General features: G+C 30.9%; 1 protein-coding gene across 1 annotated transcript; it reads left to right on the forward strand.

Annotated features, from left to right (window-relative positions):
• Window positions 1-18,039: 18,039 nt before the first annotated feature.
• LOC148550262 (uncharacterized) lies at window positions 18,040-18,480 on the forward strand. The gene has a single exon (XM_088494401.1). The coding sequence runs from the start codon at window positions 18,049-18,051 to the stop codon at window positions 18,478-18,480; it is 432 nt and encodes a 143-aa protein (XP_088350527.1). The 5' UTR covers window positions 18,040-18,048.

The raw sequence follows: 18,480 nt of genomic DNA on the forward strand, positions 1-18,480 counted from the left end.
AAATTTTGTCTCGACTTGCAGATCGAGCATACAAAAAAATGAGATCTTTATTCATTAAACAACATACACAGAAAAGATCTTGAAGAGATTTTATATGGATAAGTCACATCCATTAAGTACCCCAATGATCGTAAGATCTTTGGATGTGAAAAATGATCAATTCCGTCCTAAGGAAGAAAATGAAGATATCCTTGGTCCTGAAGTATCATATCTTAGTGCCATTGGAGCGCTAATGTATCTTGCTAATAATACAAGACTCGATATATCATTTGCTGTGAATTTACTAGCAAGATATAGTTCCTTTCCAACCAGAAGACATTGGAATGGAATCAAACAATTATTTCGATATCTTTATGGAACGGTTGATATGGGATTGTTTTATCCCTATAGATCCAAGTCACAACTAGTTGACTATGCAGATACAGGATACTTGTCTGATCCACACAAAGGAAGATCTCAAACAGGATACCTGTTCACATATGGTGGTACAACTATATCATGGAAGTCCACAAAACAGACGATTGCGGCAACATCCTCTAATCATACTGAAATACTAGCGATACATGAAGCTAGTTGTGAATGTTTTTGGCTCAGGAGTTTGATCCAATATGTTCTGTCATCATGTGGACTGATTGATCAAAAGATAGCTTTAATTGTCCTGTTTGAAGATAATACAGCATGCATTGCTCAACTTAAGGGTGGATACATCAAAGGTGATAGAACAAAGCATATTTCTCCCAAATTCTTCTTCACTCATGATCTTCAAAATCAAGGGACAATTGATGTCCAACAGATCCGCTCAAGTGACAATCTGGCCGATTTATTTACAAAGTCACTCTCAAAATCCTCTTTTGAAAGATTGGTACATGAAATTGGGATGCGTCGATTTCGAGAGATTAAATGATGTCGACAAGAGGGGGATACTGTACACTTTTTTCCTTGGTCAGGTTTTTTTTCTCATTGGGTTTTTCTTGACAAGGTTTATAATGAGGTAGTCCCCATCACAAAGAATTTTGTACTCTTTTTTCTTCACTAAAATTTTTTTTTCATTGGATTTTTTTTAGTAAGGTTTTAATGAGGCCTAATCCTAAATGGTCATCCAAGGGAGAGTGTTGTGATAAGAATGAAATGGATGACCATAGGCGGCTCATCTTTTCCATACTGAAATGCTATGTTACCAAAGTCCTTACATTTAATGAAAGTGAAAAAAGAAGCCTCCATGCATGTATAAATAGAGGCACTTATCTGAAATAATACACAAACAATAAAACAAACATTTTTCTCTTACTTTATATTATAATATGAACTATTTTTCTTTCCGTGACTTTAACTTAATTAAAATAATTATAATATTAGTAAATATAAAAATTAGCTCTATTATAATGAAATAAGAGTATTAGTAAACGATAATACTAAAGTCTTATATTTATATTTTTCTATTTTATATTTATTATTTCTTCCTCATTTATTTATTTCACAACAAGTATATAGTAGTTAAGGGTTGTTTTCTTTTTCTTTTCCTTCGATAGTGTTTTGAAAAAATAAAAAGTTATATCTTGATATACAACTAATTAATTATTAGTAACATTGTATTTATAATTAATTATCAAACAAAGAATGGTTTTTTTCCTTGAGGGAATCAAATTAATATGAACTAATAAACATGTAACTTTTGGAGAAGCATGATGAGTCACCGTGTAAATAATAAATAAATCCGTGAGTCGAATTAATTAACCACTTTCAAATGCATGAACTCAACATTAATAATATTGAAACAGGTGTCATCTACCAAATCGTTAAAAGTATGCCTTGTTCTTTTCAATTTTCACATTCTAATGTTTAAAGTTTTAACTTGTACGTTGGGTTGGAATTTTCTTTCTTCTTTCTTTCTTTCTTTAAACATCTAGATTCTAGAAGATACATCATATTCCGTGATGATCTTCATTCTATTTTTTTTTTTTTCTAATTTTGGTGTAATTCATATATTTTATGTTGGTTAACGGCTATATATCTTGTAAAAGCATACGATTTAAAGGGCAATCCAAATAATAATTACACTCATATAATTTAGATGTATATTAAAATTAGTTATTAAAATAAATTATTAATATAAAATATATATTAAAAATAAAATAAATAATATATATTTATATATAAATATATAATAATTAATTTTAATATATAAATAATATTTTTGTAATAATTAATAGAATTTAATTTTAATATATTAATAATAATATAAAATATTTTATATAATTATATAATTATATTTATTTTTTTAAATAATTATTTACATAATTAATAAAAATAATATTTTTTAATAATATAATATTACATGATTGAATATACGTATAAAATTATTTTATATATAAAAAAATTAAATTCTATTTAATATATAGCGAATTATATCTGTTATGTATGTACGTACTTTTGCTCTTAAGCTTGAGTAGTTCAATTTGATAGTAAATCATTTATTATGTCCTCGACATCTAACATTAATTGTAACGTGGTTCCTCATATTGAAATCTGATCTCTACTGCTGCTAGTAATGATATATGTAAACAAATAATAGAGCAAATCAATTTTTAAAAATTTTAAAAACGGATATTTTAATTTTTTTTAAAAAAATTAATATATAAAAATATTTTTAAAGTTTTATTTAGATAAATAAATTAGTTTTTAATTTATTTTTTAGTAAAATAATTATTTAAATTAATCTCTAAAAATTTTAAAAATAGACATTTTAGTTTTTAAAATAAATTAATACATAAATTTATTTTTAACATTTTTTTTGTCAGACATAATAGTCTTTTATTCATTTTTAACGTAATTCATTAACGAAAAATGCAAATTTGACATATTTTTTATTAATATAATTTTTACACATATTATAAATCAAAGAAAAATAATATGTATGTGTCATATGAATGTATGTGTATGTTAAATTAGTCCAATTATAAAGTAAAAATTTAATTAATTTTTTGAGTTAATTGATAATTAGTTGATCAAGTTGAGATTCAAATAAAAATAAAAAATAATTTTAATTATACTTAATTCTTAACTATCACACCAAATTAAATTATATTAAATATAAAAATATCAAATAATTTTAACCTTAAGTTTCGTATAAAATAATCTCTAATAATTTTATTGAACATTATTATTATTATTATTAAGTAACAATATATATATATATATATATATATATATATACTTTTTAAATTTTATTTGTATATTAAATTTATTGTTGTTTTATATTTCAATAACTCAATAATTAATTAATTTATATATATATATATTATATTTTTTAAGTATTTATTTAAAAAATATTAATAAATGTGATATAATTATGGACAAAAAAATATTAGGATTAATAAAAATATTATTTATTTTTAAATTTATATTTATTCAATAAAATTTAATATTCATTTTAATAATTGTGTGCAATTAACAAAATTATTAATTTGAGAAAGTATATATAAAATTAAAAATAAAAACAAATATTTGTCTACGTCAGAAAATAGACGAGAAATTATTATGTCTGAAGGAAAAAAAATTAAAAATTGATCTGTAAATTAATTTTTTTGGATTAAAATATTCACTTTTAAAATTTTTAGGAATTGATTTAAATAATTGCTCCACTAAAAAATAGAATGAAAACTGATTTATCTAATAAAGTAAAACTTTAAAAATATTTTTGTGTATTAATATTTTTTAAAAATTAAAATATCTATTTTTAAAAATTTTGGAGATTAATTTAAATAATTACTCACAATACATTATACCAAATGTTTCATTTAATTTTATATTTGTATGCCAATCCGACCCCTCTCTCTCTCTCTCTCTCTCTCTCTCTCTAAAAAGTTTGGGGTAATCATTTTTGTTTATACTAATTAATAAGTCACATACACTGCAATAAAAATATTTTTAATGACAATAACATATTAGTTATTATATATTTTTTATAATTATTAAAAATATTTTTACTGATAATTATATAATTACTAATAATTTTTTAATAATATTATTAATTAACTACTCGTCAAAAATAATAAATTATGGTATATATCTTATAGCATTATTGTATAAATAATACCGATAACTAGGTATGAATCAAACTCGTAACATTTCTTTTGGTTCCTTTATTAACTTAAACACCAGAGCCTTTGTAAGTGTCCTTATCCAACTGAGACCATGTCATGGAGCACTCTCGAAATTTTTTAGATATTCATCAAAGTCTACATCCACATTATTCACACAAAATCTCATATATTTCTTTCATACCAAAATCCATTTCAATTAATCTTTCATTCTCTATAAACAAAAACAAACATCCAAATAAATCCATTAGTTATAAATATTCTTTTCTTTTTTATTTAATATTTTATGAATAACATGTCTTAATTAGCATACACATGCACCTTAAAAAAAAAAAAACATTACCAATCTGCAAAGACCATAATAAGAGCCATAGATATAAATAGTTTGACTCATTCTAAACACACATATTCACCAACACCAACTACCACCGAAAAGAAATGATAATTAAACAGATCGGAGCAATAGAAGAGAATTAAATTAGCTAAGTGATGTGGTTGCAACTAACCACCACTCCTCAATAACATAATATTATTTTATTATTTTATCCCTATTAGTTAGTATAAGGGACCTTAGCCTTCAATTCAATGCTCCCCAACGGGAAAGGAGGTGATGGGATTAATGTACATGTCGCCCCATAAATGAGAGACACATTATTTGCTTTCTGTAGTCACAATTAAGAGGCCCCAAATATTTGTAAGCCATAGTGTCCTTATACAGTACTAACTTGGATATTTCAAACCACTTGCATAATAATGATGTTTTATTATAAACTTCCCAATTAGGGTTTTAAACAGTTATTGCAATTATAAATGAAGTCGGGATTGCAATTGTTACTATTATGAGTATTGTGGTAGTTTTTTAAAATTTTTCTTAATGCTAGATAAACAAAAAAAATCAGCTAAAATTTATTTTATTTAGCATTCATTAATTATCGTAATAATTAATAAATATTAAATAATATAAATTATGACTATTTTTGATTAATTTTCTTTGATTATCAAATATTTTCGAAAATTTTTATGTTTATAATTAAAAAATATAATTATTCGCATTATTATAGGACTATCAAACGGACTAGTCCGTCAATAGGTTGATCTATTTAAACTTATTTCATTCGTGTGTCATAATTTTTTAGTCTAAACTGTTTATAGTCAGTCTAATTGATTAAACGGATGAGTCCTTTTACTTTTTTATTTTATTTTTAAAAAATATTTTAACAAAAAATATTATTTTTAGGTCAAAAATCTTAAATAATGAATAGTATTTTTTTTAGTTGATGGGTTGGATCGAGAGAAATATCGACTAAAAGTTACTACTATTTTTTTGAAAAATATGTTTAAAAAAAGGGCCGCCCGTTTATTCTGCGGGATAACCCGTTTAACCCACCATTTTTTCGTGTTAATCGGATTCAACCCGTTTATCCTGAAATTTAAATGGACTTAATTTTAGAAGTAAAATTCATCCATTCAAATAGGTAAACGGACTGACCTAATAAATTTAACCCATTTTAACGACCTATGCATACAGATGTATTTATATAAAAATAATAAAAAAATTATTAAATAATTTAATATATTTGATTTGATTAAACTTTTGACCTAATACGTATAATAGTACAATTCCGATATTATCAACGGTAATTGAAGATCATTTCATTTTAGTTTCTTCTAATAATTTATAATTTAAAAATGAAATGATATTTTATAAGAGTAATATAATGTTAAAAGATTAATTTTTTTCAATCAATATTTTTTAGAATTATTTTAGTTATCTTAAATTATAAATCATAATTTCTTAATCTTAAATTTTGAACTATAAATCTAAATTTTAAAGTTAATTAATATCAACTAATTAAAAACTAATTCTCTGTATTTTTTATTTTGTAAAAGAAAAAAATATATAGTCAATTTAGCTAATTCTATCATTAAACGTATGATCATAAATTCATAATCATAACTGATCATGAGTATACGCTGGATATTGTCCTCAATATCTCTAACTGTGCACATGGAGTATGTCCATTATTTGTAGAACGTTTGCATTCATGGCCCAGCCAAACCATGACAACAGCTTTGTAGAACCTTACCTCAACTTTTAATAAGGCTTATTATTGTATCCACCATAAACAAATTAAAAAATATATATATGCATTAATAGTATTGCCTCCTCATTTAAATAATAATACGGCTTACTCATAATTATCAAACTAAAAATCATGTTGTATGAATTGATGCGTATGATTGAATCAGTGTACCTCTTCTCCCAAAACTTAACTTGATTGAAAGAAATAATAGTTATATATCTAATATATTTTTTGAGAAAGTCTAGGAAGCCAATGGCCTAAGCGTACAATGTGTACAATGAAGGTTTAGAAAGTATTAGAGATATCATTATTAGTGTTACATTATTTTGTCAGGTTATGCTTTTGGGATGAGTGGTTTCAGGACATGGTATAAGAGTTCCAGATGCGGAAGGTCAAGAGTTCGAACCTTGGTGAACCCAAAATTAGTTTTTTATAACATGAGATATTTATTATCCCTGGTATCCGGATGGTTATTCTGCATAGTATAAGTGATGTTCATTTGATTCATAAACCAAAGATTTAGCCCATTGTACATATTGTACACTTAGGCCATTGGCTCTCTAGCACTACTCATATTTTTTTTTGTATAAATTTTTACATAAAATTTTTTTATTGATTTTTTTTTTTAATTAAAGAAAGATCAAACTCTAAATCTTTCAATTATAGAAGCTTTGATATCATACTATGATACTATTTTTTCTAAAAATTTAAACAAATAAAAAAATACATAATCTTCTATATTATTATATCTGAAACAATCAATCCTTAAAAATAAACCAAAGCTCTACAGTACTGTGTGTGGTTAAGTTCTTTCTCAAATTATATTGTACCTCTATTACATACTATACATTATCAAAAATTGTTTAGGTCAACAATTTTTAGTATTTTTGGCAATTATTTATCTAATACAAATATTAAATTGTCTTTAACAAATAAATTTTATTAATTTATATAAATAAACTTTAAAAAATATGAATATAAATTGTATTAATTTATATGTATAAAATTTTTATAAATACAAATATTTATTGTTAACTAAAAATAATAATATTTATTAACCACATAGCATTACTTATATATTATTGATTACGTTAACACCTTTGTTGATGACAATAAATTTCAAGGCATAATACAATTCAAATGAAAGTAGAGTTAGTATATATAAAGCTAAGGAACATAGCATTATCATTTGGTAGAGAGATTGAGACTGAAAGACTGAGATTAAGAGATAGAGATTTAGAGACAGAAATTAAAATAAGAATGAAGCTTTAATTTAATTTGTACAAAGAATAAAATTAGAATTAATTAATTGAAATGATGATATTTTAGGTATAAAATGTTATTAAAGTTTCAGTTTCTGTCTCTAAAAAATTCAGTCTCTTGTGTCTCTATTTTTTGGAGGTACTAAAATACTAAAATTTTAGTATCAATCTCTAAGCCAACAAATATAATATTGAGTCTCAATCTCTTAATTTCTGTCCCAATACTTCAAAACAAACGCTACTTAACGGCCATAAAAGTTGTAGATCGAACAAAACGATAACGTGAAAGGCAAATGACTCTATATGCATGGCTATTAGCTAGTGGAAAGGGGCAGAACTACATTGTAGTAAAGGGGGCATAATTTTAATTTTTTACATGTAAATTATATGTAAATTTCAATTTAGTCCTCTTTAAAATTTTATTTTAATCTTATTTTATTATATAAATATTTTTTGTCCTCTTCTAATCTTTCATCTAGCTCCGCCCGTACTAGTAGAGGCTCTATGTTGCGTAGTGTGATATATATGTTCCCTCATTTGTACATATATGTCACAATAACAAAACTAATCTAATATTAGATTAGGTTAATCTATGACTATGAAAATCTAACTTTTAAACCTTTATATATAACTCGTGAATAAATAGCTATATTTTGGCTACGAAAGCTACATATTTTGACAAAATTGATTAAAAAAAATGGTAATTACAATATGACTTCTGAATATGTTTTGGCAAAATATTTGATTAACCGTTAACTTATTCAATAACTCTTGAATTTTTTTATTTTCACCGCTCACATCTCCATTTATATTACTACTATCGCCACTGATTCTTCCTTCTCCATTTATTTTCTCCACCGTTACCAGTATTTAGTGAGATTTTTAGATTTAATTTGTCCTTATCAATCTAATAGATTATTGGTAAATTTTTTTCAGGATATAATAAAATATACTTAGTTTATTTTTGTACTCATACAATTAAATCTTACACTAATAATGTTCTATAGAATAATATTTTTTTATTTTCTCTTCTACGTATAAATTAAATAAAGTGTTGAAATAAAAAAATAAAAATGATAAAATTTGAAGATGAATTTGTATACTCTATTTTGCCAATTTGACATTTAATCTTATTTTTAAGTATGAATTCATATATCAGTATATTCGTGAAGATAAACATGCATCCCTTTAAAAATATTTAACTCTTCAACCAATCACAATCCTTTAATAAGTCACATAATCTTTCAATAAGTTATAATCCTACGAAGAAATACAACCTTAAACATAGTTAACTTTTCATACACTACAACAAAAATTATTAAAATTATTTAGTAGCAATAACATAATAACTATTATATCTTATTTAATTTATATTTTTACGACATTTATATATTTGTTATTATTATTATATGTTATAATGATTATTATATTATATATTTTTTTGATTATTAATTTATTAAAATCTTTTAGTAACAAATCATAAGACGAATAATGTCTAGTTACCAATAAACATATCAATGATTATTTTTATTACTACTAAAAATAAAATAAATAATCGCTAAAAATTATTTTTCTAATGATATATTTTAAAAATATATCTCACAGGTTCTCTCTATCTATCATCATTCTTCCTTAGTTTAATTTCATTTCTCATACCAACACAATCAATGGAACACAGCCTGCAAACGAGGATCCAATGACCTTATTCGACCAATGGGTCAATCTTTTCATTAGTTTGCCCCTTCTTGGCTCATCACCATTCACCATGACACTGCATGTCTTGAAAACTTGATAAAAACATTTATTTTTTGGTGTTAGCCTTTGAGGGCCCAAGCAGAGAAGAAAGAGAAGAAAGGAGAGTTGAGAGAATCTTGTGATTAAATTGAGCTGAAGCTTAACCTTAAAATTAGTTACAATGCTTGCTATATATACAGATACAGAACTGAAAGACTAGCTAATGACTAGCTAACTAACTGAAAGTCAGCGTGACATTCTTAATAGAAAGTTTTAACTGACTCTAACTGAAACTTAGGCATTACTGACTTGTGATTGTTTTTAACTGAATTTAACTGAATTCTAACTCCTTTGAGTAGCTAGAGTTAATCACTACTCTATCATGCTCCCTGCTTTCAAGTTTCTTTTATTCTTCTACCAGTTTTGAATTTTTGCTGCAGTTTAAGTTCTTTTCTGCATACCTCCCATTCTCTGACTCTCCTGACTTCTGGCTTCCTTCTTCACTACTCGGCCCATTTCCTTTTACATTCAACAATGACCTAAATTGTAGAAATGCAGTACTAGGAAGAGCTTTTGTAAGCACATCTGCTATCTGTACTAAACCAGGAATGTGACTGACAGATACTATTTTCTTTGTCACATAGTCTCTAACAAAGTGGAGGTCAGTCTCAAAATGCTTTGATTTTGAGTGTAAGATGAGATTTGCAGCTAGTAGGACTGCACTGAGATTGTCACAGTACATCAGGGGAGGAACTGGGATGTTAATTCTTAATTTAACCATCAAGTTTTTGAGCCATATTAGTTCAGCTACCAAGTCTGCTAAGACTCTATATTCAGCTTCAGTACTGGATCTTGCCACAACTGTCTGCTTCTTTACACTCCAAAAGATGAGATTTTTGCCTAAGAAGACACAGAAGTTTTCTGTAGATTTTCTATCATCTGGATCGCCATTCCAGTCTGAATCACTGTATGTAGTGAATTGCATGGAGCTGCTCTTGTGCAGGTGTAGCCCATAATGGCAAGTTCCACTAATATACCTCAAAATTCTTTTTACCAGCTTTCAATGTTCAAGTAGAGGATTATGAAGAATTGTGAAACTTTGCTTACAGCATAAGCTAATTCGGGTCTTGTAATAGTCAGATATTGCAAACTTCCAACTATTGACCGATATAATTTGGGATCCTCAAAGCTTGCCCCTCCAAAAATTTTTAGAGATCCTGAATGATGAGGGAAGGGGAGTTTGACATGGCTTGCATCTAACCATTCCAGCCTTGATGAGTAAATCCTTTACATACTTTTTTTGAGTAAGTAGCAGCCCATCATAGCAAGTTTTTTAGACTTGTATTCTTAAAAAGTAGTGCAGGTCACCTAAATTTTTGAGTGCAAATTTGCTATTTAATTGTTGAATCACCTGATTAATTTTAGTCTTTGAGCTTCCAGTGATGATGATGTCATCGACATACACCAAAACAAAGAAGCTAGCTCCCTTGGTGAAACTTAAGAAAACTGAGACATTTGACTTAGTAGCATTGAATCCCAAGTGATTAAGTGCTGTGCAAAGCTTGTGATACCAAGCTCTGGGTGCTTGTTTTAAACCGTATAGTACTTTTGTGAGTTTACAAATTAGACTGCTATTTCCAACTACATATCCTTGTGGTTGCCTCATGTAAACGTCTTCACTCAAGTCACTATGAAGGAATGCATTGTTGTTGTGTAGCTGCCTGATGCTCCACTCTTTTGCTAATGCCACTGTCAAAATCACTTATCGAAGTTGGCTTCACTACTGGGCTATAAGTTTCATTAAAATCAAATTCAGGTCTTTGGGAGAACCCTTGTGCATCTAATTTGGATTTATGCTTCTGCAATGAGTCATCAGCATTGTACTTGACTCTAAATACCCATTTGCTTTCAATAGCCTCTCTCCCTTGTGGCAGTGGTACCAACTTCCATGTTAGATTCTTCGTCAATGCTTCATATTCATTGTCCATGGCTTTCTTCCATTCTGGGAAAGTTAATGCTTCTTTGACACTTCTAAGTTCAATTGTGGCTTGTAATGCTCTTGGTTTAAAAATGCCGAGTTTACTTCTTGTGGTCATGGGGTGCATATTGATGGTTCTTGGCTAAGCAGTATCATCTGGTAGTGGTGGTAGGACAACCTCCAAATCAGAGATAGAAATTGGAACTGGAATGCTATATGGTGCTGTAGGTTGAAACACAGGTTGATATATTTAGTTTCAAGATTGTGGTGTGTGATTCATAGGTGATATAGGTTGATTGGGTGAATTTGAGGGGATTGAGTGTTGTATGAATGAGGTAGGCTGTAGGGTTGAGCTGTTAGGTGTTATAATTGGATTTGTAGTTGGGATAGTATCTGATGTGGTTAGGTGGGGTGGAATTTATTGCTGCAGCTGTGTTGAGAGGCAGGGTCCTTAGGACATGAATCTTGGCAAAAGAGGTATTCTTGGTAGAGCATGATTATTGGTTTTTGAGTTATCCTTCTCTGATTTGCTGCTCAATAATTTTCCTTCTTTGAAAGGAAACCTGCTTTCATCAAAGACTACATCTCTGGTCACCACTATCCTGCCACTTTGTGTGAGACATTTATAGCCCTTGTGAACCGAATTATATCCTATGAACACAGAAGGAGCGGAATGAATGTCCAGTTTATGTTTGTTGTAGGGCCTTAGATGAAGGAAATACAGACAACCAAAGACTCTTATAGTGTCATAATTTGGCTTCTTTCGAAAGAGCTTCTCCATAGGTGAGCAGTTGTCAAGAGTTGGTGTAGGGAGTTGGTTGATTAGATTTGTTGCTGATCAGAAGGCTTTTCCCCAATATTTTGTAGACATTCCAGCTCCAGCAAGCATTGCAAGCCCCTTCTCTACTATATGTCTGTTCTTTCTCTCAACATTACCATTTTGTTGATGTACATGAGGGCATGAAAACCGGTGCATAATTTTCTATGCCTGCAGTTCTTTAGATAAACTAGTGTATTCAGCAGCATTATCAGTTTGTAGCATTTTTAGCTTAGTATCTAACTGCAATTCAACCATACGTTGGAAAGAAGTGAATACTGATTTGAGTTGAGACCTTGCTTTAATGAGGTATAACCAAGAGAATTTGGAAAATGCATCAACGAATAGAACAAAATAGAAGTTTTCATTAGTTTCAGGAGTGGGGACAAGGCCCCAAATGTCAGAATACACTAATTCAAGTGGTGCTGTATATACAGATTCAGAAACATGAAAAGATAATTGGTGAGACTTTTCTACGCAACAAGCTTCACATACTGACTTATTTGAATTAAAATGGATATTACAGGACTTTAGGACAGTGGACACTACACTATTGGAGGCATGTCCCAATCTGTTGTGCCAGAGCAAGAAGTTGTCCTTGCTGCACAATGTTGATATACAAGCACTCAACAAGCAGACTTGATTGATGGTTTGAAATTGAGGAATTTATACATCCCATTTTCAACTTCTCTCTGGATAACTACTTCACTAGTTTCTTGGGATTTTACAATGCACTTGTCAAAGTGAAACTCAAAGTAGACAGCATTGTCACAACAGAATTGGTATACACTCAACAAGTTTTTGGTAATGTCAGGCACATGTAATAACTTTTATATAATGAATTCTCTATTACTCAAATCAGATTTAAAGAAAGACTTTCTAACAAGATTGATTTGCAAACCTGAACCATTTTCTACAATCACTTGGTCTAATCCTTCATAGGCTTGTCCTTCCATAAGGTTTTGTTGATCTGAGGTCATATGGTGGGTTGCTCCTGAGTCAAAGTACCAGTTTGAATCATGTATAGTTGTTACGTTACAAGTAGTGCATGAGGTGATTAAGAAGAGGATTGGCTTGCTTGTGAATTTTGTGAGTTATGCATATCAGACTTCGAATAATCAGCTCCATGGTTGTTGTCCCTTTCATATCTATACCAGTAGTTCTTGGTAGTGTTGCCAATTTTATCACAGACTTGGCATACAGGTCTCTCCCCATTCATCATCCTCCTATTATTTATTTTATCATTCTGCACAAACCTTAGATTTTCATTGTAGCCTCTTTGAGTGAATCTTGAATTGTCATTGTATTGTGAGGTAGGTCTTGAGCTGTTCTGAAAGTTGTTGCTCTGGAAATTGCTGTTCTGAAATTGTCCTCCTTAATCAAACCTGTTGTTGTCATTGTATGAAAATCTTCCTCCTATGAATTCGCCTCTTGTGTGAGCAAGATTAGCCTGGATAAGTGATTCTGGTCTCCTAAATCTTTCAAGCATGCTCTCGTATGTTAGAAAAAGTGCTTCAAGTTCACCAACTGTGATGCTTACTGGTCTTGCAACTATTGATGTGATTACAGATCGATAATCTTCTGTTAGGCCATTTAGAATAGCGTTCACATGATCGCTTTCTCTCATTGATTCTCCAACAGACGTCAATGCATCTATGGTGCTTTTCAATGCAAGCACATATTCGTTGACAGAACTTCCAATCTTGATGGTGCTTAGTTTGTGGTTCAATTGTATAATTTTTGCTCTGATCTGAGAAGTAAAATGATCATCTAGACGTTTTCATACCTCATACACATATACACATTCTACCATTCTGGTGGTGAAAGGCTTTGTCATTGAGGCCAGAAGCCATGACTTTAATAGAGCATCCTATCTCTTCCATACTGAAAACTCTGGATTCACTTCACCATTTGCTTTGAACTTTACTGGAATTCCTTCTCCAGTTATTGATGCAGCAAGTTATGTCCTTCAATTGTAGATTCAGCCGGGTCTTTCCATTGTAGGAAATTGTTCTCATCGAGCTTCATCGAGATCGGAGAAGAAGTGAAGCTTGGTTGCAGCGGAGCTTGTTCTTTAGCCATGATTACAGATTCAAGCTCTGATACCATGAAAGGTACCAGGCCTGAGCAGAGAAGAAAAAGAAGAAAGGAGAGTTGAGAGAATCTTGTGATTGAATTGATCTAAAGCTTAACCTTGAAGTTAGTTACAGTGCTTGCTATATATACAGACACAGAGCTGAAAGACTAGCTAATAACTAGCTAACTAACTGAAAGCCAGCCTGGCATTTTTAACAGAAAGTTTTAACTGACTCTAACTGAAACTTAGGCATCACTGAATTGTGATTGCTTCTAACTGAATTTAACTGAATTCTAACTCCTTTGAGTAGTTAGAGTTAATCACTACTCTATCAGCCTTCTCATTTTGGATGCAATTCAAACTCTTTCTTTTACCTTTACTTTTTGCACAAGTTACCATCGTTTCTTGGTATCAAGAGCCTTGATTTTTCGTTTATTACTGCTTTTGCTGATAATGCTCTCATTTTCCAACCCATTTTTACACCAAAATTATTATTCCAGAACCTTATTGGTAACAAATTTGGAAAAAATAAGTATCAAATATGGCAATAATAACAAACTCTATAGAAACCATTCCAAAAAAAGATCATATTATTACTCCTCAATTTGTATCTGAAGCCGACAAGATTGCTGGGTTCATCAACAAAACTACAACCTCATCTCTTACATACCTTGTTGCATGAGTCCTGGGTTCACCAACAAAATCTTTGGTTGCTCCTTTTGTTACAAAAATTGGTAGAAAATTTGAAGATTATGTTACTAAATTCACAAAGTACAAGATTAAGCAACTAAAAACACAACTCAAATTCGTCAAAAAGTATGGTTTAACTGATTATATTTTCAAGATCAAATAAGTATTTAGTTGAGATTACTCTATAAGAAGTCTAATTGTATTTGAAGAATATTTAAATATGTATCTTTTATTAAATAATTTTTTAAAATATTTTTCTATAAATTATATTTTTGGAATCAATAAAAATTAAAATTAAATTTTTAAGTCATAGAAATTTTGATATTATATTATGATACTATTTCTCCTAAAAGTTTAAGTCGATAGAGAAAGATACATAAAATGATTATATATTTCGAATAATATATATGAAAAAATTGAGAATTTTTTTAACTAACAATAATTATTTAATGATTTTTTTTTCATTAAACTTTTCCTCTCTCTTTAATAATCTTTGTTCATCTACTACTTTGTTGGCTATATTAGAAAAGAATAATTTGTTCTCTAGCAAAATGGATACATAAAATGAGCCTTGAGGATACACCAACTTTTGTTCCTTCACATGGCTAGCATCTTAAGGAGAAAAAAAAAAGAAGAAAAACAAAGACTTGGTGTTTTGATATTTGCTCACATACTATCTATTTATTTATAATGATCCAATCATGTTCATTATATTAGCAACTTAGTCTTACTTAGGTTGCAAATATATATATATAGAGAGAGAGAGAGAAAAATAACACATATATATAGGACTCTACACTCTCATATACTACATTTTCTATTAGGCTCAAACCAAATAACACATGATGATGGTATATAGAAAATCCGGAATGAATTACTTAAATCAATACTTCATGAGCTTATTAAAGAAAAATAAATATTAGGCTTAAACATCCACTTCATTTTCCTGTCATTACTAACACATTTGTATGTAACAAATTCTGAGGATACATACTTGTTTCTGTGTGAAAGTGAACTCCGAGGTATAGCTCGTTCTGTTGATACTTGAACTAACTTTCCTTGGTATTAAGGGGGTGAAACGTCGTCTTCTTTGTGGGGAGGCGGCGTTGGATACCTGCAAACGGACTCCAACGCTCAAGTAAGTATGAGTATAAGAGAGTTCTGAGTAGAATCAGAGTGAACAGCGTACCTTTAGATTAGTAGCTCACCAATATATATAATGAGTTGTTTGAGTGGTTTGTTATTTGGATTAGGTTTGTTATTCATATCTTTGTTGCAGGTTTGACGGGGTCCGTGGTTGTTACCATCCGGATTTGTTGGGATGGTACTAGTCTGAGTGGGGAGGTTGTTGGAGAGGGTATCTCTGCCAGCTGTACTAGGTTCCGAGGTTATTGTGGTTGTGGGCCAGGGTTTGAGTAACGGATCATAGCCCCCAAGCTTGACCTATTTTTCTAAGCCGAGGTATAACAGGTCGAGCTTATCATATAGCTCGGAGTCGGGTATAATAGCAGCCCCCAAGATCGACGTGTTTATTGCTGGTTTTTGAAAAAATGGGTCAAGGTTGGGGTTTTGGCGGTAAATTGATTGGACATTTGGATGAGAGAGAAATTTTCGGGGAACGTACTAGACGTTTTAATGTTTTATTGAGAATAGGGATAGTCGCAAATCAGGGACGTTGATTTTGGAACCGGTTTTCAAAATCAATGGTTAGGGTTTGTTTTGAGGGTTTTAGTTTTTTACCTGAAGATCAGGTTAGTGGGCTGGTGGATTTTGTGGACCTTTGATTTACTGCTGCTGTTTTACTTTTTCCTTGCGATTTCTGGAGATGAGCAAAAAAGGTTGGTGTTTTCTGTTCGTATTTCTATTTTGTTGCTTTGCTGATGGATAAGGGGAAAGGTGTTATAGTTGATAGGAGGGTTAGGGGTAAGAAAAAGAAAGGGGTGGTCGATGATACTGACAAAATTGTGGAAGAGGTTTTTGTTTGGGATCCCGTAAATCCCTATGGATGGGTTGCTGAGTCAGTTAAGGGTTGGGTGTCTGTGTTTGATGATGATCGGAGCATTTTCCAATTAGGTTTGCCATCCTCCTGGGTTAGAGCGGGTAGTGGTATTAACCTAGGTTTTTGCCATGCAATGCTAGTGATTGAGTCTTCCATTGTGGTGAGGGGTTCGAGTATTTTTTCATGTATAGTGCTGTTTTCGTAGAGTTAGGAGTTAGGTTCCCTTTTTCCGAATTTGAATGCGATGTGATGATGCAGTTAAAATGTGCGCCATCACAATTGCATCCTAATTCTTGGGCATTTGTTAGGGCTTTCGAAATTTTGATGGGTGTATTAGAGATTGAGGCGTCCTTAGAAGTGTTCTTTGCTCTGTTTCAGTGTAAGGGTGTGAAAAGGGGGTGCTGGCTGAACCTTGCTAGCACCCCGGGTCGTGCTATTTTCAGCTTGTATCGTTCTTCCTTTAAGGGCTTCAAGTCTATGTTTCTGAAAGTTGGTGTTGTTGATAGTGATTTTCCATGGTACGTTGATCATTGTTTGTTAGAAAAGTTTCCCTTATTCTGGGTTCCAAGACCTAGGCAGATTCTTGGTATGGATAAGATGGAGTATAGAAATGAGATGGTTGTTGAGTTCCTAGTAAATCATATATCCTCGTCCTCTCTTCTTTTTGTTGTGGATATTTTTGAACTTGAAACTGATAGAGATGCTTTATCTGAATATATAGGTAAATGTCCTGGTTTCCTCTTGTTTATGTAGTTGTGTTTTTGTTTGGTTGCTGACTATTTTAATTTGTGCAGTTGAAAGGGCTCCTAAGGTGACATCTAGTAGCTTGCGGGCGTTCTTTCACAGTAAGAATGTTGAGAAGCAGGGATCTAGCAGTCAAACTATGGCCGAGAAGGGAGGGGAGGTGAATCAGCCTTATCCAGTGAAGAAAGTCAGCTATAAGCGTAAGAGGGCTGATGCTAAGAAGGGTATGAATCTTGCTGAGGAAAAAGGTGATTTGAAGGAGATCAATCTGGATCAGGTTAAAAAATTTACCGAGAATCAGAAAGTGTTACATGGTTATAGAGGGGATGAGGATTTGACGTCATTGTGGAGTGAACATTTCCCATTCACTGTGATGGCCGATGAACATGGTCAGAGTCCTGCAGATGTTAAGCTCATCCATGATGTTGGGGATGTTGGAGTGGCCCAGTATTTGCAGGTATTTATTGCTGTCAGTTATTTAATTGTTTGTAGATATATAGGTCTGGTTTTTGTTATTTTGATTCTGTTTGGATATTTTGGTTTAGGTTATTTGTGCTCGTTTGATGTGTATTGGTCGGACCGAGGAGTTAAAATATTCGAGGACTGCTTTTGATAAGGCTGCGATGGACCAGCTTATGCAAGAGAATTTGGAAAAAAGTAGTAAACTTCGTGATGCTTTGGATCTAGTGAACGAGTTAGGAGAGAAACTGAATGCTGCTGAAGCTTCTGTGAAAAAGTCTGGTGAAGAGAAAACAGCTCTTGAGGCTAGGTTGATTGTGCTCGGGGTTGAGAAGAAACAAGCCGAGGCTGAGAAAGAGGACCATGGCCTGGAGATGTTTGCAGCTGGGTTTGAAAGGGATGTTGGGCAGGCGAAGCTTCTGATACCTGCTGCTGATTTGTCGATGATGGATCCTTGCAAGGTGGTCATTGGTGATGAGCTGGTGGATGATGATGATGGTATCGAGGGTGAAGGTGAAAGTCATGGTGCGCCATAG

This window comes from Arachis ipaensis, chromosome B7, assembly GCF_059453495.1.
Source record: "Arachis ipaensis isolate K30076 ecotype BB chromosome B7, ASM5945349v1, whole genome shotgun sequence".
Lineage (NCBI taxonomy): Eukaryota > Viridiplantae > Streptophyta > Magnoliopsida > Fabales > Fabaceae > Arachis > Arachis ipaensis.

Coding starts and splice junctions, on each gene's coding strand:
- LOC148550262 (XM_088494401.1), top strand. CDS start 18,049: ATGTGTATTGGTCGGACCGAGGAGTTAAAATATTCGAGGACTGCTTTT.